The 24,122-nt window shown below is 41.8% G+C and overlaps 4 protein-coding genes across 6 annotated transcripts; 2 read left to right on the forward strand and 2 right to left on the reverse strand.

Moving 5' to 3' along the window:
- Positions 1-762: 762 nt before the first annotated feature.
- Positions 763-23,950, reverse strand: LOC130138905 (uncharacterized vacuolar membrane protein YML018C-like). 2 transcript variants are annotated; one of them, XM_056314447.1, is made up of 4 exons: positions 23,656-23,950; positions 3,800-4,659; positions 3,263-3,704; positions 763-1,506 (listed from the first exon to the last, which is right to left on the reverse strand). In XM_056314447.1, exons 2-4 carry the CDS (start codon positions 4,361-4,363, stop codon positions 1,217-1,219), a joined length of 1,296 nt encoding a protein of 431 aa, XP_056170422.1. In that variant the 5' UTR covers positions 4,364-4,659; positions 23,656-23,950; the 3' UTR covers positions 763-1,216. The 2 variants fall into 2 exon arrangements, with proteins under 2 accessions (XP_056170422.1, XP_056170423.1); XM_056314448.1 differs by lacking the exon at positions 23,656-23,950 and adding an exon at positions 5,918-6,028.
- LOC115664336 (omega-amidase, chloroplastic-like) lies at positions 13,353-14,996 on the forward strand (the record flags this gene model as incomplete). The annotated part of the gene is made up of 4 exons (XM_056314510.1): positions 13,353-13,670; positions 13,746-13,862; positions 14,282-14,500; positions 14,617-14,996. Coding segments are annotated over 4 exons (675 nt in total), but the record flags the coding sequence as incomplete, so codon positions are not given.
- LOC130138907 (uncharacterized) lies at positions 15,623-18,911 on the forward strand. Of its 2 annotated transcripts, XM_056314457.1 has the most exons (5): positions 15,623-15,643; positions 16,687-16,737; positions 16,826-16,923; positions 17,207-17,523; positions 18,318-18,911. In XM_056314457.1, the coding sequence occupies exons 2-5, from the start codon at positions 16,729-16,731 to the stop codon at positions 18,731-18,733; spliced, it is 840 nt and encodes a 279-aa protein (XP_056170432.1). In that variant the 5' UTR covers positions 15,623-15,643; positions 16,687-16,728; the 3' UTR covers positions 18,734-18,911. The 2 variants fall into 2 exon arrangements, with proteins under 2 accessions (XP_056170432.1, XP_056170433.1); XM_056314458.1 differs by lacking the exons at positions 15,623-15,643; positions 16,687-16,737 and having other exon boundaries at positions 16,817-16,923.
- On the reverse strand, positions 19,351-21,182 carry LOC115669441 (E3 ubiquitin-protein ligase PRT1-like). Its single transcript, XM_056314459.1, has 4 exons — positions 21,043-21,182; positions 20,744-20,947; positions 20,510-20,601; positions 19,351-19,740 (listed from the first exon to the last, which is right to left on the reverse strand). Exons 1-4 carry the CDS (start codon positions 21,056-21,058, stop codon positions 19,351-19,353), a joined length of 702 nt encoding a protein of 233 aa, XP_056170434.1. The 5' UTR covers positions 21,059-21,182.
- Positions 23,951-24,122: the final 172 nt, after the last annotated feature.

Here is a 24,122-nt window from a genome sequence, read left to right on the forward strand (position 1 = left end):
AAAAAAAAATTCGGGCAAGAATTGTCATTCAAGATATAATTGGTGGTTTTTTTTTTTGGAATTAGGCCTTAAAATCACTCGTGCAAGCCCGTACTAACCACAGATCTTGAAAAGGCCAGTTTCGTTATGCTTTTAGGCTTGGGTTTTTCCTGGTTTTGTCGATCTACTTTGGGCTCAATTGAGCTGCACCGTGGTGAACACCAAGACGACTTTTGCATTTCACCTTTTCAGATGTTGCGACTCTTTAAATGTCTTATTAGTGGACATCTATTTAAACCAAGGTATTCTAAGCCCTTTTAAAGATATATCAATGCCTATATAGTGAATTACGTACTTTGTATTTGAAAGATGTGTTTATACTTTAGCTGGATAAACAAGTTTTATGAAAAAGTATGCATGAAGTACTATTGGTATGTTATCAACAGAAGAGCAGCTCGAGAGACCTAAAAGACAAATGGGCGAGTTTGGATAATATTCTTATTTTGAGAAGAGCTGACCCACTTAACATTAGTCGGTTCCCGATCCTGGCCCGGGCATTTGTGTGCACTTTTGTACCGTGATCAGGCTTGAATGGATATGATGCATGTCGTGCGTATCTATGGCACAAAGCAAAGCTTCACTCGCGCACCAACACATTCAACCAATGATTGAAATAGGTGCTTCGAGGGTGCCACGCGTTTTTGGAGTATCATAACAACCCCAAAATTGGAGATGTGTTGGAAAGCATAGCTCGAATTCTAATCGGAGATCAAGATGAGAGGCTCTTCATAATTACTGAAAATCCATTAAATGACCAACATTTATTTAGGCAGTACATAGTTCTTCAAGCACAATAGTTCAATCGAAAACCGTATATCATCGCTTCATCTGAGATTCACTGTTCCAAAGATTGATCGAGCTCATTCTCTTTAGCGTGCTCCTACTCTCATATCTAAATGTACACTGGCCCTAAATGACTGGTGAAGACTTCTTGACTGAGATCGAGAAGACATTTTGCATTCTTTCAGAGCATAAGCAATTCCATGTGCGCCTGACTTATAACCACAACAATGGAGAGAGTCGCATGGAGTAGCTTACGGATGGAGTCATACACCGGGAACGAGAAGTTAATGCTCCTTTAAGAACTTTTCCTTTGAACAGTGGGGTTGTATATCGTTACATGAAGAATTGCATTGTAAGCTCAGGAACCTCGTGCTAGGAAACTGCATCAGATTTCTCAGCATGCAAAAGCAGCATGGTCTTGGTTACCGATGTCTTCATTTTCGAGATCAACACTGGCTTCTTTTGATCTGCTGAAAGCATCGGAATGTATATTGATGCCTGCAAATCCCATCATGACCGCAACAGCGCCGAGGTAATCCATGAGATGAGGTGCATTGCCAGTCAGTGAATCCACAACAGCTGCCAATGGAACTCGTATGGTAAGACCAGCTGCTGCGACGGTGGTGCTAGTCAGAAGAACGGCCTTGGCCCACAAGCAATCGCTCAGCACATTATCTAACAAACCTGAGTATGAATAGGGAAAGGGGAAAGGAAGCAGATTAGTTAGTTTGAACTTCCAGCATATTTGGCAAATCCAACAGCTCTAACTATAGATCAACAGAATTCCAAATCAAATGTCGTCAGGTAGAAGATATTATCTCTCCGTCCACAAGAAGTCAAATGTAAGCATGTGTGTGAGTTACTACACTGGCAACTACAAAATCATTGCTCTTCTATCCCTTCATTTGAATTAAATCATTGAGATCAATTTTGGAGGGCCATGATCATCTTTGCCTCAAAAAAGGTTTGCAGTTGAAGGATAAAGCTCCCATTTGCAAGAAAGCAGATATTGCTATATTTTAAAAAAATAATCTGGCTGAGTAACTCTATCAATTAAGTAATCAAAATCCCAAATAAAAGCTGAATCCATCATGCAGCTGTCCCGTATTCCATTGTTAGTATGCCAGCAATCTGAGTCTAGTTCGTGGTAATTGATAAAATGCTAAGTCAAAAATAGTACTTCTCCAGATCCTTTATCAGAAATTCATCAGTTCCATCCAAACCCAACCATCAGCTCCTTCCCTTCCCCTTCCTTTTCTTCCCAACTTACCTTTCAACCGATTACGGTAATATCACTCAGCACCAGGAAGCTTTCACCAACTCGGGTATATTATAGATAGAAATTCCTCTTCGACAAAGCAAATGAAACTATCCATACACATGCATAGAATATCCCTAAACATGCTTAGTCAAAAGGCACAGCAATTCTTTTCGAGTGCTTAGGGCCATGTCAGCCCAAATCAACCTTGAAACTCTGTGGGAACTTTTAAAGCTAACTTCTAACAAACTTAGCTAAATCTGATCAGGATGGGAGTTGTGATCATGCATTCCAAAGATATGCCTGATCAAGTACATGAATCACCAAGACATGCACGATGCCGTAACTTAAAAGAGCCTGCACAATTGGCAGTAAGCATGCTAACATAACTACAGGTTTAGCAGCCACCTGCCATCTGCTTGTCAATGACTACCCCGCCATAAATCATCTGCAGTCCACTAAAGCTGCTGATAAGAGTATATATTCTGGTGTCTGACTTGTGCACCCACCTGAATGTGGGTATGATGATGACTATTCCAATAGTCCATCAGAGAAAATTAGATAAGGGAGGACAGCAAAGAAAATATAGACTTCTACAGACGTTTCTCTTGCTTGGATGACATAAAAAAGAGGGATATGAAAATAACATCAGGGAAGTGATTCCCCCCAGGCCCTTGACAGATTTTGTTTCAAATGTGGGAGGACATGGAAGGAAATTCCCCGACTGCATTATGGAAAAGGTGGCCTACTCAAAAGAATTTTTATTTTTGGCGGGGCGACGGGGAGGGGGATGGGACTCGTGACATAAAGTGAACACATTGAGGTTATTTCCATTCACTATTTGAATATATTTTATTGCCTTTTCCTTTCACCCCATCCGAACATCCTAACTATGCATTTCCCTCAACTTGCTCCATTCCTATTTCCCTTCATTTACCTCACAACTTTGACTTACCAAACGTTAAGGGACTAAGCTGTGTTGGTCTTCAAAAACAAGCAAACGTCATATCAAGAATAGGCGAAAGAACAATTTCAACAAGCAACTGCAAGCTCCTTAAAAATATGATCAAGATCAAGTACCTTAGACATAACCACTTTTTTTTTTCAACAAAGGATAGCACATTTTAGATGACTTAAAGGAAAATCAACAAAAAGAATCAAATCATGCACCTTGCTACTCACCTTTACCAACAATTAGACCAACCTGCTCCCAGGTAAGGTAAGTAAATGGTTCCAGCTTAGCAAAATTAAGCACAAGGGCGACGGGAAGGAATATCAAGAGGTTAAACAGCCCCAAGTATCCAAGGAACTGCACCATGCTGGCTTGACCTTGCTTTTCATCATCATCATCATCATCATCATCACGTAGTTTCTTCCTAATCAAGGTGACGTATACAGCACCCAAGGCAGTTGAGACAAGAGCAAGGATATCTCCAAGAAGAGGGTTGGTCGCAGTTGCTCTCGGAGAAGAATCTGACCCCGAGTCACCCACACTAACAATGATTGTTCCTCCCATGCAAAGAAGAACGCTGATCAGCTTTACCCAGGCAAATTTCTCTCCCAAGAATGCAAGAGAGATCAAATAGGTGAACAGACTTGACGCACTGCCCAAGATAGCGTTCGACTGTGAAAAAACAAGGCAATGGAACCAATTAAATAACAACGATAGAAACATATGCATAAACTAGGCAAGGAAAACATTTATAAAAATAGTAGTACCGTGACAGTAGTGTACTTTAGGGACAGGTTGAAAGTGAGTTGTGCAAAGAACCAAAATGGGCAAATGAGAAGGCTAACTTTCGCAACTCTCATCCTTGTCCAACGTCCCTTTGCGTCCACTCCCTTGTCAGCATCTTCACCCATTAGACCTTGATCATGCAAATCTCTTTCACTCTCATATTCAGATCCTAAATAACTAACTTTCGCGTGATGACTTATTTCACCTTCCTCCGCAGACGTGGATGGATATGGATCATCAGCTTTCACACTCAAATCACCTTCTGCAAGTAAAATTGCCTTCTCCGACTCCACCGATACTTTCAAATCATCACTCTTCCTATTCCGCCAGAACCATAAACTTCCACATTTATCCTCTGCATAACGCCCGATTTCAAATATGGGAATGTAAATGATGAACAGCGAATTGCATATGTACGTGATAACGAAAGGCGAAACTCCCGAATCAACCACGGATTGAACCACATAACCAGCGGCAACCCCAATGGTGGCGACAGCAACTATGCATATCAACCCCAAAATCCATCTCCAAACTTTAGTTGTCATGTCCTCCTATCAAAACCCCCAACTTCTGTCCCCTTCTTTCAGCAGGAAAGGATTGAAATCAATCCATGAAAAGTCAAATCCCCCAACAATTCTCAGACATCTCGTCCTAGGATGAGTCCCCAACCTCCGCAATTCACGATTCCAAAAAGGAACATCTGCAATTTAAAGATACAATCACCTACCGGAAGCTTGAACAACACAGAACCGGAAAGCTGGGAAATTTAAGCAATACTAGACATTATCAGATGAAGACCCTCTTCGCAGTTAAAGAAGAGGCAAGGAAAGCATAGTGAAACCTGCAATTGAAGACCAAATTGTGGAATTCAAAAATCAGCATCAAGACAACATTTTATCTATAGTAATTATCATTCCATACCCTCATTAAGAAAGCCACAACTTATAGTCAAAAGTAGGGGTGTGCATGGTCCGGGTGGGCGGTTCCCACCCCGGAACCGTGGACCGCCCGCTACAGGACCGGTTCCAAAAATTGGAACCGAGAACCGCCCGTCGGTTCCATGGACCCGCCCGAGAACCGGACCGCCGGTCCGGTCCGGTTCTTGGGCGGGTCCATGGAACCGGTCTCAACAAGTTTTCCTAGACAAATAAAAAAAAAAATCTGTGGACTAACATCGGATCAACAGAACAAAAGGAAAAGAACATAACTTTTCATACAATTCCTACACTATGATCAATTATATTAAACACATCATCCATAAATCAAGTGGGTACCCATTAATTATTAGTAAAAATGACCAAGGTATCCCAACTACATAAGAGCTTCAGACATGATAATAAATTTTCTTTTTTTTTTTTTAATTTTTTTGTCAGATTTTTTAATTAAAAATTAAAAAAATAAAATATATTATTATTATATTACCGGTCCGGTCCGGGTGGGCGGGCGGTTCCACACCGGGAACCGGGAACCGGCCCAAACAGTACCGGTTCCAAAAAATTGGAACCGGGAACCGGACTGGTTCCCTTGGGAACCACCGGTTCCGGGCGGTCTGGGCGGGTCCCGGTTCTTTTGCACACCCCTGGTCAAAAGGAATTTCCTGTTACCGGAGCCCTCCATCGAAATCTAGCTTTTTTCTTAAGACCCCATTATATATAGCACCGATTTCGACCACGCCGAGGCAATTTCTAGAGCTCGATTGATGCTCTCCAAACAACTAAGCGAGAATGCAAGAGTAAAATGCCTTCTCCTATCAGTTCATCTGTCCCCTTTCCCCGTCCGCGCAACTTCAGCGTCGATTAGCAAACTGATTATCGCCCAAGAACAAACACCAATCGCGAGTAGTAGAGCACACACGGAAGAAAAAAAAACATCATCTTTTGCGAAAACCGCAAGACGCAATCGCATACGCACACAAGCGCGAACGAAACGAAATTAGCCGAATTCGCACGAAACCACGGGCTGCCGCAAGCTACGGACACGCGATTACACCGAAATCCTTCCATCTTCCAACAAGAACCGAGGCATACAGCCATGCTACGCGTTGATCGGGGAAAGAGAAAGAGCAGAAAAAAAAGAAAGAAAGAGGAGAGAACGCTCACAGGCAATCGCAGCAAGTGAAAGATTCGGAGATTGGCTCGGGCTCGCCGTCTTCTACAGCCAACCATCGATCCCCCATCTTTCGAGTTGACTCCTCCAACCGGAGCGCGAAGCTCGACGGCGACGAAAGAGGAAGAGAGGGAAGGAGAAATCGGAGAGGCGGTGAAGGCGATAAAACTCGAGGTCCGGAGATTTCGGAGATTTCGGATCCTCCTGTTCTTCCGGAGATTGAGGAGATTTCCGATCCTCCTGTTCTTCTGTTGACAGGGGAAAGCTCGGACAAGAGAGGGGGAGAGGAGACTTCTTACATTGAAACGAATCAGATCAGCTCCTTCCGTTCAGGAGACGTTCGAATAATTTAAGGAAGGAATAGGATGTTAAGTCCCTAATAAGTAACGATATAAAATAGTCATTCTCCATATGTTTGTATTTAGGAAAAATAACATAAATAGTCCCTAAACTTTGACTCACTATGTAATTTGGTCCCTCAATATTTTATTTGTTTAATGTGATCCTCGAACAAGGAATGACTACATAGAACATTTTCATATAGTTCATGGATCGAATTGAACATGTACCAAAAGTCCAGGGACCACATTGAACAAATTAAAAGTTTAGGGATCAAATTGAACATTCGGCTAAAGTTCGGGGACTACATTAAATAAATTAAAAGTTCATGGATCAAATTACATATTTGATCAAAATTCAGGAACCGTTTGTGTTATTATCCCTTGAATTTATCGGGGAGGGATAATGACACAAATAGCTCTCGAATGTTGGCCCGGTATGCAACGCTATTCTCGAACTTCTAATTTGTTTGATGTGATCCTTGAATTTTAGTCCGATGTGTAATTTCATCCCTAAACTTTTAATTTGTTCAATATAGTGTCTGAATTTCTGGTAAATGTTCAAATTAGTCTCTATACTATATGAACAAATACAAAAAATTCAGGGACCACATTACACATTAAATTAAAGTTAGGGATTATTTATGTTCTTTTTACTATCGTGAATTATAAACTGGTGATGTCACCTTTTGAGTGAATTTCCAATGCCTTTTCACCGTCCTTTTCTCAACTAATTAGTTTATTCTTTACTCCTTTTTAAATCTAATTTAATGCCACTTTTGCTATTTATTAAAAGAATATATGTACTTCATGGAGGGGAATGGAATAGTTAAAGGGCAATCTTGACTCTTGATTGATTAATGTGTTTATACACTTATCACTTTAATCTTAATTTTTTGTCTAGTATACGACGAAAAATAAATCTATCGCAAATTAGCGACGAAATTAGCGACGAATTCGAAAAATTGGTCGATATAAACATTTTTGTTGCTAACTCCGTTGCAAATTAGCGACGGAATTAGCGACGGATTTGAAAAAATGAGAGCCATGTGCCGCGAAGATCACTTCCGTCGCAAATTTGCGACGGATTGGAAAATGCCCTTTATTTTTGGAATCCGTTGCAAATTTGCGACGGAAAAATAAATCCGTCGCAATGCGACGGATTGGAAATGCCCTTTATTTTTGGAATCCGTTGCAAAATCCGTCGCAAATTTGCAATGGAAAAATAAATCCGTCGCAAATTTACAACTGAAAATAAATCCGTCGCAAATTTGCGACGGATACAAATCCGTTGCTAATTCCCGTCTCAAAAAGCCACTTCTTTAATTCTCGCCCATTTGACCAAAAAAAAAAAGAAAAATTCCCACCCATGCAGACCGTCCTTTTCCCCCTTCTCTCTCTTCCTTTTTCTTTTTCTTGTCTTCTTCCTCCTCCTCTTCTTCTTCTCTTCTCCTCCTTGCGCGCACGTCCGCTGCTCCGCCTACAACTCACCGACGGGACCCCCACCACTGCGTCGCCATCCGGCCGTTAGGCTCCACCCGGCCGTCGCGCCACCGCCGTTGTCCCCCGACCGGGCCTCGCCCCGAGCCAACCGTGAGTGCGACCTTCCGCCTAGACCAGCAGCCGCTGCTTGTCACCCCGTCGCCGCGCGCCGTCTGCCTTGCGCCGGCTCTCGTCCGGCCGCCCGTCGCCGTCCGCCGCCGTGCTTTTCCCCCCTTGGCCGACTATCTTCCTCTCCCCTTCGTGCACGCATGGCCCTTCGCTTGCATCGCGTCTAGCCGCTCGCCCGGCGTTGTCCGGCAGCCTGCAACGCCGCCATGCCTCCCCCGACCGCCGTCTAGTCACCGCATGCCGTTGCCATCAACGCTGACCCCCTTGTTCTAGCCGTGCCCTCGGTCCTGGCCAGCCTGTCGTCGCCAGACCACCAGCCCGTCGCCCGCCAGAGGTCGTCGCCGTCGCTCGCCTTCTCACCGCCTGACGCCGTCGCCATCACCACCCAGCAGCCGCTCGTTGCCGTCGTCGCTCGCCCAGCTCGCCATCACCGTCGTTGCGCTCGCCCAGCCAGCCCAGCCGCTCACCCAGCCGCTCGCCTGGCCAAGCCTACTAGGGGTGTGCAAAAGAACCGGGACCCACCCGGACCGTCCGGGACCGCCCGAAATCGGACCGGAACCGGTCCAGTTCCCAGTGTGGAACCGCCCACCCGCCCACCCGGACCGGACCGGCAATATAATAGTAATATATTTATTTTTTTAATTTTTAATTAAAAAAATTTGACCAAAAAAAATTTTAAAAAAAAGAAGAAAATTGTTATCGTGTCTGAAGCTCTTGTGTAATTGGGATACCTTGGTCATTTTTCCCAATAATTGATGGGTACCCACTTGATTTATGGATGATGTGGTTAATATAACCGATCATAGAATAGGATTTGTATGGATAGTTATGTTCTTTTCTTTTTGTTCTATTGATCCAATGTTGGTCCACAGATTTTTTTTTTATTTGTCCATGAAAACTTGTTGGGACCGGTTCCATGGACCCGCCCGGGAACCGGACCGGACCAGTGGTCCGGTTCTCGGGTGGGTCCATGGAATCGACGGGCGGTTCTCGGTTCCAATTTTTGGAACCGATCCTGTAGCGGGTGGTCCACGGTTCCGGGGTGGGAACCGCCCACCCGGACCATGCACACCCCTAAAGCCTACCGCTGTCCCAGCCACTGCCACTCGCCGCTTGCCTGGCTGCTTCCCGGCCGTGCCGCTTGCCCGCTCTTCGCCTAGCCACCCAGGCCGTCACCCGTCGCCGTGCCCCGCTCGCCTGGCCACTTGCCCTGCCGTGGCCGAGCACCTAGCCCGTGGCTGAGGGCTGTGCCGACGACCGTGCCGAGGCCTCACTCATTGGCCGACCGTTGTGCCGACCGCCGCGTCGAGCTCGACCACCGCGCCGAGCCCGTTGGAGCTGCAGTTACTCCATTATTTAATCAATGTTAAATATAAATTCTAGAAATTAATTTTGCTTTTAATTAGATTTAAAATCCAAATCGTCCGTAAACAATATTCGTTACACACTTCGTCGCTAAAGAATTAATAAAAAATCATCACTAAATCCGTTCTGGACCAACGTTTGTGGCAAAAGTCAAAATTTGGAATGGCAAATTAGTGACAAATTTCACCACGGATCAGTTGGTCGCAAATTAATGACCAAAAAAAAAATTCATCGAAAATTAGCGATGAATTTTGCCACGAATACATTTCGTCGCAATTTTTAGACAAAAAAAAAACATTTTGTCGCAATTTAGAGACCAAAAAAAAATTCCGTGGTACATTAGTGACGAATTTTGCGACGAATACAGTTCGTGGCTAATTTGCGACGAATAAAGTTCGTGGCTAATTTGCGACGAATTTTGCGATGAATTTTTTACGACGAATTTTGCGAATGAATTTTGGGACGAATTTTTTTTCGTCCCAAATTAACGACAAAAATTGATATTTTCCGTCGCTAAATTTTGCGACGCCGAATTAGCGACCGATTTTTTTCCGTCGCAAAATTCGTCGCAAATTCGTTTAGCGACGAATTTTACCAAATTTTTTGTCGCAAAATTCGTCGCTAAAACCTTGTTTTTTTTGTAGTGGTATTACGCTGAGATCATTTTAATTAAGATGAGCCGGAGAACATGGAATTGCATTTTATTGATGTGGTGTTCTTAGAATAGTGAGTTGGTTTTTTTTTAATCAATTTGAATGATGGATATTTTTTTTTCTTTCTTTTTTTTTTCTGATAATGATTCTCTAGCCAAATAATTAGCAAGGTAGGTGACAACTGATGTCACAGAAAGCCGCCACATATCCATGTCTTGAATTCTTTGCTAATTTTTCAATAATTAAATGAGAACTTCAACTTTAATTATAGTCAGTTACATCTTTCTCCTTTCAAACTATACATATTACTCTCATCAAGTTTTAATTAAAAAATGACATTATATTTTTCTTATAACATTGTTATATTTTGCCTTGCCAAACCAATGTCCAATCACACACAAATCGCCAGTATCATTAACCATTTGTAAATTAGTAATTTCATCACACAACGTTTGAAACTCAGTTACAAGGAAATGATGTACAGTTACACGATCCAATGTCATACCATAAATAGTCACGTGTGAGCAAGAATCATTGACGTCGCATTTGATTAATCGCAGGTGCACGGTTCCACTATAACGATCAAAAAATCATTTAAAGAAAAGAGAAAACATCACATGCATGTTGATGTAGTTGGCTTTAGTAGGTCTCGGCCATGAATGGAATCGGTTCGCTCGGTCAACGACTTGGAAACATCAGTTCAACTTGGTTCTCGAGCCGGATTAAACCGTCACCCCCCTCCTCAATCCTGACAATATAATCACAAAGAGAAAATGTGAATCCACGCGACTCAATGCACTTAACTCGACTCGTTTTAACTTTCAACATGGAGTCGATCGTAAACTTTTGTTCTCGATGTTTCTCGTATTGAAATTAGAGGTCAATTGAACATCAGCATCCCAAAAATCACGCACGGAATTACGACTTGCGTGCATAGGTAAATAAATCCTTCTCTTCTCAATGTCCCACGTGCATTGCTAACCACGAATCCTGAAAAGCGATGTCATTTTGGTTTCGGGCTTGGGCTACGCCTAGTTCTGTTAGATCTATTTTGGGCCCAATCGAGCTGAGCCACAGCCAGCAGGCCCAACGCCATAGCGACTTCTGCATTTTCCCTTTTCAGATCTCGTGGCTCTTATTGTCCTCTTATCGGGCAATCTTCTGATAAAGCATATTAGAAGACCCGGCCCAACCTACTTTGGTCGGGTCCTGATCCGGACAATTTTTTTTTTTGTTTTTATGTATATTTTTACGTCGTGAGTGAACTTGGGCAATACACCCGGCTTGATCGTCGAGCCTGGCGAGATCCTAGCCACCCAACGATTGACCTCGTAGTGTGGATGAGTTACTGTTGCTTTTTTGTCAAGAAAATGACATAAATGATTCCTGAAGTTTGGTCTAATGTGCAATGCAGTCCCTAGACTTTTAATTTATTTAATATAGTCCATGAATTATCGATAAATGTCCAATCTACTTCCTAAACTATACAAAAATGTTCAATGTCACCATTTCATTAATTCAAATTAACAGAATTTGTTGATGCAGCTTCCAATTCGTTTATTTTCATTGGTGAACAAAAAAGAAACGTTACAATCCCTTTTATAAAGGCCTGAAGAGCCGTTTGTACGTGGGATAACATACCTGTCATAATCCTTATCTTCGTTTTCCCTGATTGGCATCTTAGCATCCCCTTTCCAGCTCAAATCTCGAAATAATAATCCAAGTCATTAAATAACGATGGACACGTTAACACCTTAAATTTTTTCCCTACCCTAAAGTAGAAAGATGTATATATTGAGTCATCATCTTTAATAATCCAACTCGGCATATAATAATATCCACATCATCAAATAATTACCGATTTGTCGTTTGAGTAAGCTGAATGACAACATTGAACCTTTACTAATAGTTCATGGAGCACATCGAATAAATTAAGAGTTCAGGAGTTACATTAGACATTTGCTAATAATTTAGGAACCACATCTAATAAAATAAAAAATTAATGGATTACATCAAATATCAGGCTAAAGTTGAAGAGATATTTGCATCATTTTTCCTTTTTTGGTTCTTTTCGTAGGTAGTCGAAGGAAAAAAAAAAAAAAACAAGTCCAAACGATTCCGTGAAGGAAAGCTCGAGAAGGTTCTCGTCTACTCGAACTGCCAAATACCTGGGAATCAGTGGAAACTTCGCTGAGGGAGAGAGTCAACGGAAACGGAAGGTAAGAAAAAAGTCAAAACGAAGAAGCGACATATAAGATATAACTAAAAGATAATCAGATTAATACACGAAATACACATGATTAACTAAACTTAATGAGAGTTAGGCAAACAAATAGCATGTTTCATAAAGAAGTGTTTGTTTTCTATGGTTCTATTTGTTTTGCAGAAAAAAAAGATTTTAAAAAAATTCTAAAAATAATTATTTGTGTTGCTTAAAATAATTAGTTAATGTAAAATATTTTTTTTATTGATAACAATTTTTGTTTAAATATTTTCATAAACGATGAAAATATTTTTCGTTTATTCATTTTTTAAGAAATATGATCGATTTGTAAAAAAATGTTTTTAAAATCATTCATTTAACGCTTTAACAAAACGGAGCCTAAATATCATCATTAAGCGGGCAACATACAAGAGAGTGAAGATTAATCGATAAATGAAAATCGTTATCAATTTCAATAGGAAAAAGCCACAAAAAATTCAAAATTATGCCTATTGTGACATATTTATCACGAATTTTTTCTCGTGACATAAAAAACCTTAAGTCAAGGTTCCGTTAAATTTTTTATTTCATTTGAGTCACGTGTGCGCCACGTCAATACCGTTTGCTTCCTGGTGTTCATATATGTAAATCTTTAACGGTTTTCATTTACAGAATTTTGATGGAGGGTAAGTATGTCACGCATGTACAAATTTGGGACTTCTGGCGTATTTTAGGATATATGTGTAACAATTGGCATAATTTAGGGTTCTTGGTGTCTTTTGCCCATTTCAATATAAGAGAAGAATTATTATTACTAATGTTATTGTTCCTACACCGATCGTCATAATAAAACTGAAATAGAACATGTCATCATATATCTATCAAATGCGTTAATTAAAAAAAAAACACAAACTTTACTTTGAGTTATAATTTTAGTTCGAATTTTTTTTATCTCATAAAAAACCACAAACTTTCATTTAAATCCAAAATTTGGCCCGAACAATTTGAAAGTTTCATATCACGGAAGCCAGATTTGAGACTCGAGTAAAAGTCAGTGCATTTTATATTAGGGGTGAGCACGGTTCCAGGGTAGAACCGGGAACCGAAAAATCAAACCGGCGGGTAAGGTTCGGTTCCCGGTTCTAGGGTGGGCGGTTCCGGTTCTCGGTTCCAATTTTTTAGGAACCGCCGGTTCCGGTTCCCGATTACGGAACCGGGAACCAGGAACCGGAACCGACGCTCTTCCTAGTAAAAAATAAAAATCCTAATTTTTCTTCACAAATTTCTCTCTCTCGGTTGCTCCTCCGTTGCGCCCTCTCTCCCACTCCCCACACCCACGACTCGACGAGACCCTCTCGCCTCTCCTCGCACCGTTCGGTGTCCACCTCGGCTCTTCCTCTGTCTTCATCAATCGCGGTCCGGCTCATCCACGGTGGATTTCCGATTCTGGGTTTTTTTGGTGACCAATCGAGCGGCCTGTGGCTGGAGGCGCAAGAAGGGAGCGAGCAAGGACAAGAGTAAGCGTCAATTGACGCCCGCGCTCCCTCTGCCCACTCCTCCCCTCGCCAAGGCATGGGTTCGAACCCCTCGACTTCGATCATCGATGCAACCTCGAAATTTGACGTCTTTTCTTTGGGTGGTGTGGTTTCAGTTTCAGATCGGGCTATGCCAACTTTCAGTGACGGCGGATAAAGAGAGGAACATTGCCCATGCTCGCGACGCGATTCGGGAGGCCGTGGACAAGGGCGCTCAGCTTGTTCTCTTGCCCGTGAGTCTCTCTGCATTAGGTAGACTTAGCAGATGTTTAGGCAAATGTAGCCCGTGTTGAATGAAAAAGGTCATTGAGCATTTCGTGTAGCTGCGAAAAGTTTGGATGTGCCTCCTGATTGCAAAATGGGAAATTTATGGCTTACAAGAACTTTTTATACCTTATCAAATGCCCTTTTGTGAAGGCGTGCACTAGAAGAAAGAATGGGTAAAAGCATCTTGAGCGGGCACGTGTCTGTTTCATCAGTTTTGGGTGACTTTCTGTGGCTAAGTTCTTATTGATGCTTATGTAATTGCTATGTTTTTATACTGCAAGCTTTGGCTTCCAGTAAAATCAGTTATATTTGTAGCCTGCGCCGTTCTATAAAAGGAGGGAAAAATCACGCAGCTTGCCTCATGGTTTTGTTTACTCTGTGCCAGGAAATATGGAACAGTCCCTATTCAAAAGATAGCTTCCCTGTTTATGCTGAGGACATTGATGGAGGTTCATCTCCTTCAACTGCTATGTTATCTGAAGTTGCTAAGGTCTTGAAGGTTACCATAGTGGGCAGTTCAATCCCAGAAAGATGTGGTGATCGATTGTACAACGCTTGCTGTGTTTTTGGTTCCATTGGAGTGCTAAAAGCCAAGCACCGCAAGGTAACTTTTCTTTCCTTAAGTAACTATGTATGGAACATTTAGTTGCCCGAGTCTTCTGGTCTATCTGTTGTTTAAGTTGTTTTCTTTTCTTTTCTTTTCTTTTTGGCTCTATGCAGACGTTGGACGTATTGGTATAGGCATCTGTTATGATATTCGGTTTCAGGAATTAGCAATGATTTATGCTGCAAGAGGTAGGTTTCGTTTCCTCTTCGTCTATTTTGCATTTCCTACAATGTTGACTGCATACTGGTGCTGGGGCTGCCACTGGCCCAGTCTATGCAGTTCGAAAGTAAGAAGATTTCTGACGGTAAACATGTATGTCTTAAGTGGTGGACCTTTGGATTGTTTTCCTTTGATTTATTTTCGTTTTATCCCTTCCAATGATTTTTAAGTTGAACATCAGCAAAGTAAGCCTTGCACAAAGGGGGGTTAGCTGTATAAATGCTTTTACGACATTGCGATATGTCCTCTATTGCTTTTTGTATAGAAGATATCTCTTTGCAATATTGAGTCCTAATTAGCTAGTTTTTGCCTCCTCCACTGTTATATTGTTTTAAGTTTCTTTCCTAGATTAATGAGGTTTGCTATTGGTGTTGCTAATTGGCCTTTTATTGACAATATCATTCTACTAAATATATTTGCATTGATCCATTGATAATAAAGTTATATGATGTTGAACTCTTGGTGTTTTCTATTCTGCATAAATGGATCTAGGTTGTTAGATAATATCCCATTTCTACTAAGCGAAATAAACTTTTTGTCTCCAAAAGCGAAACCGAACCGAACCCGAAATCGCTCACCCCTATTTTATATCACTCAAGAAGAAGTCCGTATTTTTTTTTAAATTACCTTTTTTTTTTTGGAGTCCAGAGCCCGTTGCGAACTTTTTGTTACAAAAAAAAAAAAAGAAGAAGTCGCAAGGGGCGTGCTGCGAGGAAACTAGAAAACAGGAATGGCAGGTTCTAGAAAAGTCCAACCCAACACAAAAATGGCTTTATAAATTCCTCCAGGCCTCCGGGTCAGTTGTCCTCCTATATTTGTTGTGGCCATCGACAAGTTCTCGCTTCTTCTCGCGTCGTCCTCCTTCGCGCCTCCGTCACACCGCTTGCCTTGGCCCCGCTTCGCTTCCTCTGTTTCCTTCAGGTACTCTCCCTCTCTCTCTCTCTCTCTCTCTCTCTCTCTACGTGTCTCTGTCTGTGGATCGTGTCCCGCGATCTTGAATTGAAAGCTTCGCTCTTTTCGGTTTGCTCTCGGATTGACCCGGTTCTGCGTCCGGCGCTGGAAAGATTCGACCCCCGTTCCCCCCCCCACCAACCGGTAAAGCTCTTAGATTTTTTTCTTTCCGTTGCGTCCGGGCCTTGCGTTTTATGTTTGTGATTATGCAAATTCGCGCGGTTGTTGTCCGTCCCGATTTGGGTGCGACCTGTCTGCGTCTTCCGGTGCGGGATCTTGGTTTCGGGCGTGGCCGGTTAGCGGTGCCAGTCACGTGGTTCGTTTCTTGTTCGTGTTAGATAGCCGTGCGGCGAATGCGGTACGAAGAAGAGTCGATTCTGTTTGGTTGAGTGCAGCTTTGGCTTAGGTTTGGCATCCAAACCGACCGCGATGCTTTATTTGTAGCGTATAGCAGAACACAGTCCCGGAGAGTGATGGCTTGTGGATTAGTTATATGATTAGGTTCTCATCTAAAGGAGATGGTTGGTTGCGGGTGGGGTTCTTTGAAGCTTTTCCTGCATGCTTGTGGAGGCTGCATCTGGTTTTGGAGAAGCGTTGGCATTTTTAATGTTTACTTAATTATTTGTTTCGGATTTCTTCCTTCAGTTTTCTAACCTCGTAAAACTGTGCTTGTTTTAGTGGTTTTCACCTGTCATCCTTTAGATTATCTTTTCCAGAATGCTCTCGGTTCAATAAAAAATTTAGACGCGGTAATATTCTTCTTCGAATCATGGATCCCTTAATTGGTATAATCTTGAGGAGCTATCTGAGAAGTGAAAAACAAAGTCAGTCAATTTGGTTAATTTTATCAAAAAACCAGCTGCATTGTGGTGCAGTATTTATAGACAAAAGTAGTTGCTTTTTGTGTAGTTTCTCAGTGTAGTTGTGACTTGTGAGGCTTTTGCTTTGTTACTTGCATGGCTGGAGGGCTGGTTTTGATGATGTTGGTTCTTTGATTTGTTTAGTCCTTGTAGGTGACACTTTCGCAGTTCACATTTTGGAGTTTTGAAACTGAAATGGCTGAGGTAAATGGAGAACTTCAGTGACGTACTTTGGTTTCTGGTATCTGTTGGTGCATCGTGTGCATGTAGTAACAAATTCTGAATGTGGCAGGAGGGTCACAAGGTTTCTTTGAATGTTTATGACCTGAGCCAAGGTCTAGCTCGACAGCTATCCACATCATTCTTGGGGAAGGCGATTGAGGGCATATGGTGAGTGGATTGCAGTTGGAGGAGGAAAAGTCGTCTATTTGTTTAGTCTTCTCTTGTTTTCATGAAAGTGCTGCTTCTGTGTGCACAATCTCCAGGCAATATATCTTGAAGATTTATTATTATTATTATGATTATTATTGTTTTTTGGGGGGTGGGGGGCTGCAAATAGAGACATTATTTAAGTTGGATCTTTGGTACTGAATTTTTTAAATCGTAATGTTTCTTAATGATACTGAGTACTCTTACTGACATCAATGATTTGAAAAATTTTCCTTGAACGCAGGCACACTGGAGTGGTAGTGTATGGTGATGAGTACTATTTTGGAGGAGGTATACAACATGCTCCTGTTGGGACAACACCATATGGTACTCCCATTCGCATTGTAGATTTGGGTGTCACACATGTGCCAAAAGATGTTTTCGAGATGTATTTACAGGAGATCAGTCCTCGATACACAGCTGAAACATACAGTCTGCTCACTCACAACTGTAACAACTTCAGCAATGAGGTAGCCCAATTTTTAGTGGGTTCATCCATTCCAGACTATATTTTGCAGCTTCCTAATGAGGTCATGAGTAGCCCAATGGGTGCTTTGATATGTAAGTCCATCTTAACTGTGTTATACCTGATTTCTGTTTCTAGTGTTTCTGGCCAAGATGTTCCTTCAATTGTCTATTAATTCCCCTTTCCATAAACTAAAGGAATTGGTTGGATGTAACTTGCTCTTGCACCACCCTAGTACTGTGCTACAAATAGAAATCTATGCCAGCAGAACGCGGCAGTAAACACCTGTCCCATTCGCCCTGTTATCTTGAGGTTGGATATGTGCTCCTCTATGTCCACAGGTCGTGTGTTACTGTTTGTTATTCCTCAGTGTCTTGGGTGATTATCTGGTGTGTTGTGATGAACTGTAGTTCCTCTATGAAATCGGGCGATTTCTGCAGGTGATGTTAATTGAGTGTGCTTGGTCTCTGTTTTTTTGGGGACAACGTGGGGATCATCCATCTGGTGGGTGATTGCATGGAAAAGATTGTCTTTATGTAGGCGTAATCACGTGAGGAAAAGACCTCACCCTTTTCCTTCTCGTCTTAAGAAGTCTAAGAGTGGAGAGTGTGATAGGCCCATAGAATCTTGTCCTGGAAATTTTCTAGGATGAGACACCCTTATAAGTTATTGCCTGTTTATGAGAGATTAGATTGAAGGGGTGGTAAATGAAAGTTTTCAAGTCAGACAATCATCATCAAGGTCAACTTGCTCTAGTTCCTCATATATAATTGCGAATGTTGTCGCTCATTGTTTGGTTTTTTGCGATGTTTTGGGGTTTCTAAATTGCGTCACCAAGCTGCTGGTGAATGTGTTCTGTCAAATGACATACTTCTGGTTTGTATTGCAGTGCCTATGATACAGAACCTAGAGACGACTTTGAAAGCAGGAGCTGTACCTCAAGTTCCACAATTTAGGCCTCCATCCTCGACCCCCGTTGGTAGCAGGTCCTTTGGCAGTACTCCTAGTGCACCCGTCAAGAAAACCAAAGCCACAGATGCAGATAAGAAACAGCAATCTGAGGAGTGTGCCAAGGAGTCTAACAATGAAAAAGCCCCAGCTGCAAGTGATTCTGCCGCGGCAAAAGTCGACCCTGTACCAGGCTATCCTCTTGGGGATGCACGGAGCAAGGTGCAGGAGGAGATCACCGCAGAATTTGTGGCGATCATGGCGAGCGGAACATTGCGCGCGAGTGAAGCTGCGGCACTTGCTACCAAGAGGGTGATGCAAAGATACGGACACATGAATGTTGCGATGTCGAGCTAAAAGAAATTTGAAAAAACAAGGCACATCATTATTACTTGGAAAAAGTGTGCTTAACTTCATCAGTTGATGCAGTTGACACACAGTGATTGATTGTCATGAAAAACTGAATTGGTCGGCTCCACCCTGATGTAAACTGATTTCATTGTTTGAATCATTAGCAGAGACCTTTTCTTCATAAGTGCGCGGTTCAAAACACTGCGTTTGGAAAACACGAATAAACCATTGCATTTGCGCCTCGTGTTTTCTCCTGAGGCGTGTTTCTTTAGCCCCTGGAAGAATGAAATGAAGTTGACTATCATTGTCCGTACGCTCTTCGAAATGCAAAGACAGGCACCTTTAAATTTGCTCTCTCAGCTTTCTCTGCTTACCTCTCCTGGCCAAAGAATAACAAGAAGACCTCAGCTGCCTTCGGTTAGGCTTTTGAGAAAAGCCGGTGAGTAAATGCAAAACACTTTTAAGTGAAAAAGTTTTTCTTTTGAAATGCAAATAGTATTTTATAAAGTGTAATTAAAAAGTGCATTGACTGTTTGGAACAAGCTACACTTGAAAAGGAATTTTGCTAAATTTTTTTTGGGAACAAACTACACTTAGACTGATTGTTGTTCCCAAGACGGGCTTCAGTTAGAGTTAGACTGGGAATTGTTCTGATGTTCTGAACCTGCGCCGCCGTCTTCAATTACAAAGGATATCGCCAGACTGTTCACGGCATCTTCCCAAACATCACTCGGGAAAGCGGGAGTGGTCAATGCGGTTCCATCTTCTGAACCGTCATTAGAGAGGACGAGAGCAGCAGAGCCATCGTCCAGCAGCCGCCCTGTTACCAACCTCAACATATAGTTTCGCGAGGTTCTTGGCTTTTTGAGTCTGAACTTGTGCTCCGGTCGATGTTGTTGGTTGAACTGGCCGGGGAGTTTGCAATGGGAATTGTAGCAATCTCCATAGAGATCATAGCCAATCTTCTCGACACAATCCTGACACTGGTATCTATCCCCGATTATTGGATGCATCTGCACAAAATCCAACCCAATCAACTCAATAATACTGATTTGTCACTTCCATGAGTTAAAATAAAAATTTTGTTGGTAACTGAGGCCAAAAGTTGGATTACACCATCCACAGCAACAGGTTCGGAAGCAAAGACAGGGAGGGGCCAAAAGTACAGTACCACGCATTCAAAATATGAAGATTGCTAAGGAGAATTAGAAACTTAGCATTTTCACGTTAAGGCTCTGTTCGTTTCCCAGAAAATAACTGCCAGGAATATGTTTTCCAGATTTTCAAGTAAGCAATTACTGAACGATGGAAAATATTTCCAGTTCATTTTCACGTTTCAGCTGAATACCGGAAAATAACTTCATGGAAAACATTTTTCAGAAAGGTCACACTTTCCGCGAATCGAATGGAACCTAAATGTATTTTAAACGTTTATTTCACCAGTTATGAATGCTACTAAGCACATTGAATATATAATTCCACTACAGCTACAAAGCCTGCAAAACCAAAACATGGCAAGATAATCATGGAATCGATCCAAACTTATATGTCTGGGTGAAAAGATTTAAAAAGTTACAACAATGACAAAAGTTTTGATATGGAAACAAGATCATTTGAAAGATTAGTATAAAGTTCTAAATTGAACCACATACGTGCCTAAATCCATAATCTTTTGCTTATATAAGAGAGAATCGCTTGCTATCAATTGAAGTTCAAGATAATTGAAATTCTTTCTTTCCATTCAGTAAATATATAAAAAAGAGAGAGAGATGAAAAGCTCACCCCACAGTAATCGCAGCCAGCTCCCGCATGGATCATCGCAGCATCATTTTTCATTGATGAATTTTTTTGTTGTTTATCACCTCTGTTATTACCTATTAACACAGCACCACGACCATCATGGCATCTCAAATATTATAAATGGAAATGAATGATGATTGAAGCTACATGTCATGATGGTCTGCAAATAATCCCTTGAACTCTGAACAATATAAAATGCAGATATGCAGAACATACGGGATTTTGGGCTATCATTCTTTGAGATACTCAGTCTACGCCGTGCAGCTAATCTCCTCAAAGCATATTCTTCAGAAAACAGTTGCTCCAAAAAGTGATCCAGCTCCAAACAAACTTCTGATAATCCCCCTGGATGTCGGCTTTGACAAACTTGACATTTGATCTTTTCATCAACTGGATTCACAATGCAAGATTCGCAATAGACTGGAAATCCAAACCACAAAAAAGAGGTATTAGGATGAATATAGTTTCTAATTTTATATTTGAAAAGAATTTCTGAACCTAGAAGAAGCAACTACATGTAAAGAATACCATGGCTGCAATTCAGAGCAACGGGACAAAAAAGCAATTGCTTGCATTCTGCACAGAGCACATCCGATACTGTAATCTGCTTGCAGCTTTTGTCTGAGCCAACTAGATGCCCATTCTCCTCTTCAACAGGTAGATCATGTTTTCGTTTCAAATCTTGTTTGGGACTGCTTGGACTGTTACCATCAATACCTGCAATGGGCTCTGATTGCACCTTACTTGCACAGGGTTCACCATTTCTAGAAGACTCGGTGTCCATAGATGAGTTAGGGACATGTCAGGTGTGATTGTGAAGAACCAGATAACTTTTGTTCTTCCTCATCGCCGGATCTCCACACGAGCATCAAACTGCGGAGAGAAAATTTCCTTTCTCTTTTCTTCCTCTGAAGCAGACAAAGGCTTGGGGGCGGGTGTAAGGGTCTCAGAAAAGTTGATTTTGTGCAATATTTTAACAAAGCTAAGCCGGTAGAAAAATCAACGTAGAATTATAATGACCAGTGGATCCGACGATCCTCATATCCATGATTAAATGGGACAAGAAAATGTGATCAAGCTTAAGAAGAAGCTGTAAGCAACCACCCTCAAAGGCACATACTCACACACCTCACCAGGTTGTTTAATTTCTTCCATATAGAAAAGGTGCAGAACTGATACTCATACGACAGAATAGGACAATCATTTAGAACTGCATGTTAAGACTTAAAGAATAGTACTTTAAGCATACACTCCAACACCCGCTGTAGTGCCACTGATACTTCTGAAAATTAAGTCCCCATTTAGTACATAGAACAAAATAGACATTGGGTGAGAAAACTATGGAGTTTATCTAAGTTAGAAGCGTTCAGTGCAAATATTGTTTAAGAACTAATTTGGAAGGGGAAGACAAAGATATGGAGTGAAAAGGTACAACCACAATGGTCGAGCAACGCCGCTTGGTTTCTAAGTACATAATCAGCTAGCTAAGCTTTGCTTCACTCGGCAATAAGACGTCCTTGACATAAGTAGATCATAAAATTTAATAAGTCAGGCCAAGTCCTTTTCATGCGCAATGTTGTTCTCCAGGTATTTTACATTAGCTAAGAGCAGTCAAGTGCACATAGAGAACTCACCTAATGTTAGTTTTTCCCTTCTCTTATAGGAATCAGGATACATCTTAAGCAACAAAAAGTGAAGTAACAGGCAGATGCTGGGGAAGTGAAAGTATGGTTGCCGACAAAGTGGGCATTTGGTTTCACGAAAACCACTCATTGATTGATGTACACACCAGAAACAGGAGATATGGCCACAAGCTGCATCAAAGGAAACCAGTAATTTGTTAATAAGCAGATAGAGAACTTCTGTGTATGTGGAAAAGAGAAGCTCCCTACGTAATACGACTGGCTTGTAAAGAAGGTCCCTGCAGCAAGATGAGAAAAGATTGGTGAAACTGGTCTCCCAAATATAAAAACATATAACTGCTCAAATAAGGACACAAGTGACATTAAGGTGACATATAAAAAAACGAAAAAGAAAATGACAGGACCCAAACCCGATGTCACAGACACAGGTTCAGGCATTGCATGGCGCGATTTCTTAGAGGATGATCCTCATTGTTGCGACTAAAGTTTACTTCTTATCGAGTGACAAATTATATTATTTTAACAAAAACCTCATGATTTGCATTTGAAAAGATGGGAGAAGACATAGAAGCTAATCGTTTAAACTGAGAAAGCAGCAGCTAACTTTATTCGCAAAACACGACCACAAAATTGAGAACATCAAAAAGAACCCAAGGGAGGAAAGAAGTCCACCGCCAATATGATGAGACTGCCATAGCCAAAGTCTCAACTTCTGTCACAGCAAGATCCAAAAAGTACACCAAGAACAAAAGCCATGCCAGTCACCGCAGATTTTGGATCATTATTATCTAGGCATTGCAGCTAGAAATTATCAGATGAAAATCCTGTTCGCAATTAAAGAAGACACGAGGAAAGCATAACGAAACCAGCAATTGAAGACCAAACTATGCAATTAAAAAATCAGCATCCAGAGGACAATCATCATTTCATACCCTCATTAGAGAGACGGCGCAAATGATGCTCCATGACATAGAAGAAAGGCACAATTTATAGTCAAATATCATTTCCCGTTACCGCAGCTCTCCATCAAAATCTAGCTTTTAACTGAAGACCACATCCTATACAGCGCCGATTTTAACCCCCCAAATTTCTAGAGCTCGATCGAGATGCGCTCGACACACCTGAGCGAGAAAGCCAAAGCTAAATGCCTTCTTGCATCAGTTCATTTTTCCCCTTTCCCCGTCCGTGTTACTTCAGCGTCAATAAGCAACCTGATCATCGCCCAACACAATACCAATCGCGCTACTCGCACACAGAAAAACATAATCTCTTGCGAAAACCGCAAGACGCAATCGCATACATAAGCGCAAACGAAATTAGCCGAATTCGCACGAAACCACGGGCTGCCGCAAGCTACGGACACGCGATTACACCGAAATCCTTCCATCTTCCAACAAGAACCGAGGCATACAGCCTTGCTACGCGTTGATCGGGGAAAGAGAAAGAGCGGAAAAAAGAAAGAAAGAAAGAGGAGAGAACGCTCACAGGCAAACGCAGCAAGTGAAAGATTCGGAGATTGGCGCGGGCTCGGCGTCTTCTACAGCCACCCATCGATCCCCCATCTTTTCGAGCCGGACTCCTCCAACCGAGAGCGCGAAGCTCGACGGCAACGAAAGGGGAAGAGAGGGCGAAGAAGAAGGAGGGATCGGAGGAGGCGGTGGAAGAAGATAGACCTCGAGGTCGAGAGATCGAGGAGATTTCCGATCCTCTTCTTCTTTTGCCTGATCAAGAACATGAGTTCACCAAGAAAAGCATGATGCTATATCCGTGACTAGACTGCTGCTCTGCTATATGGTATGGATTTGCCATATTATATTGGTCCACTATGGCTACGCATGACAACTTGCCAAACGGTGTTTGATTCTGTTCTTTTGTTCCTAGAATCAGTTTGGAAACAGAAATACGTTTGTTTAATTTTTTGATTTTGGGCACAATTTTATCAAAATTTTTTC

This window comes from Syzygium oleosum, unplaced genomic scaffold (assembly GCF_021117445.2).
Source record: "Syzygium oleosum isolate NSW1041296 unplaced genomic scaffold, Sole_v2.1 Sole_v2.09, whole genome shotgun sequence".
NCBI lineage: Eukaryota > Viridiplantae > Streptophyta > Magnoliopsida > Myrtales > Myrtaceae > Syzygium > Syzygium oleosum.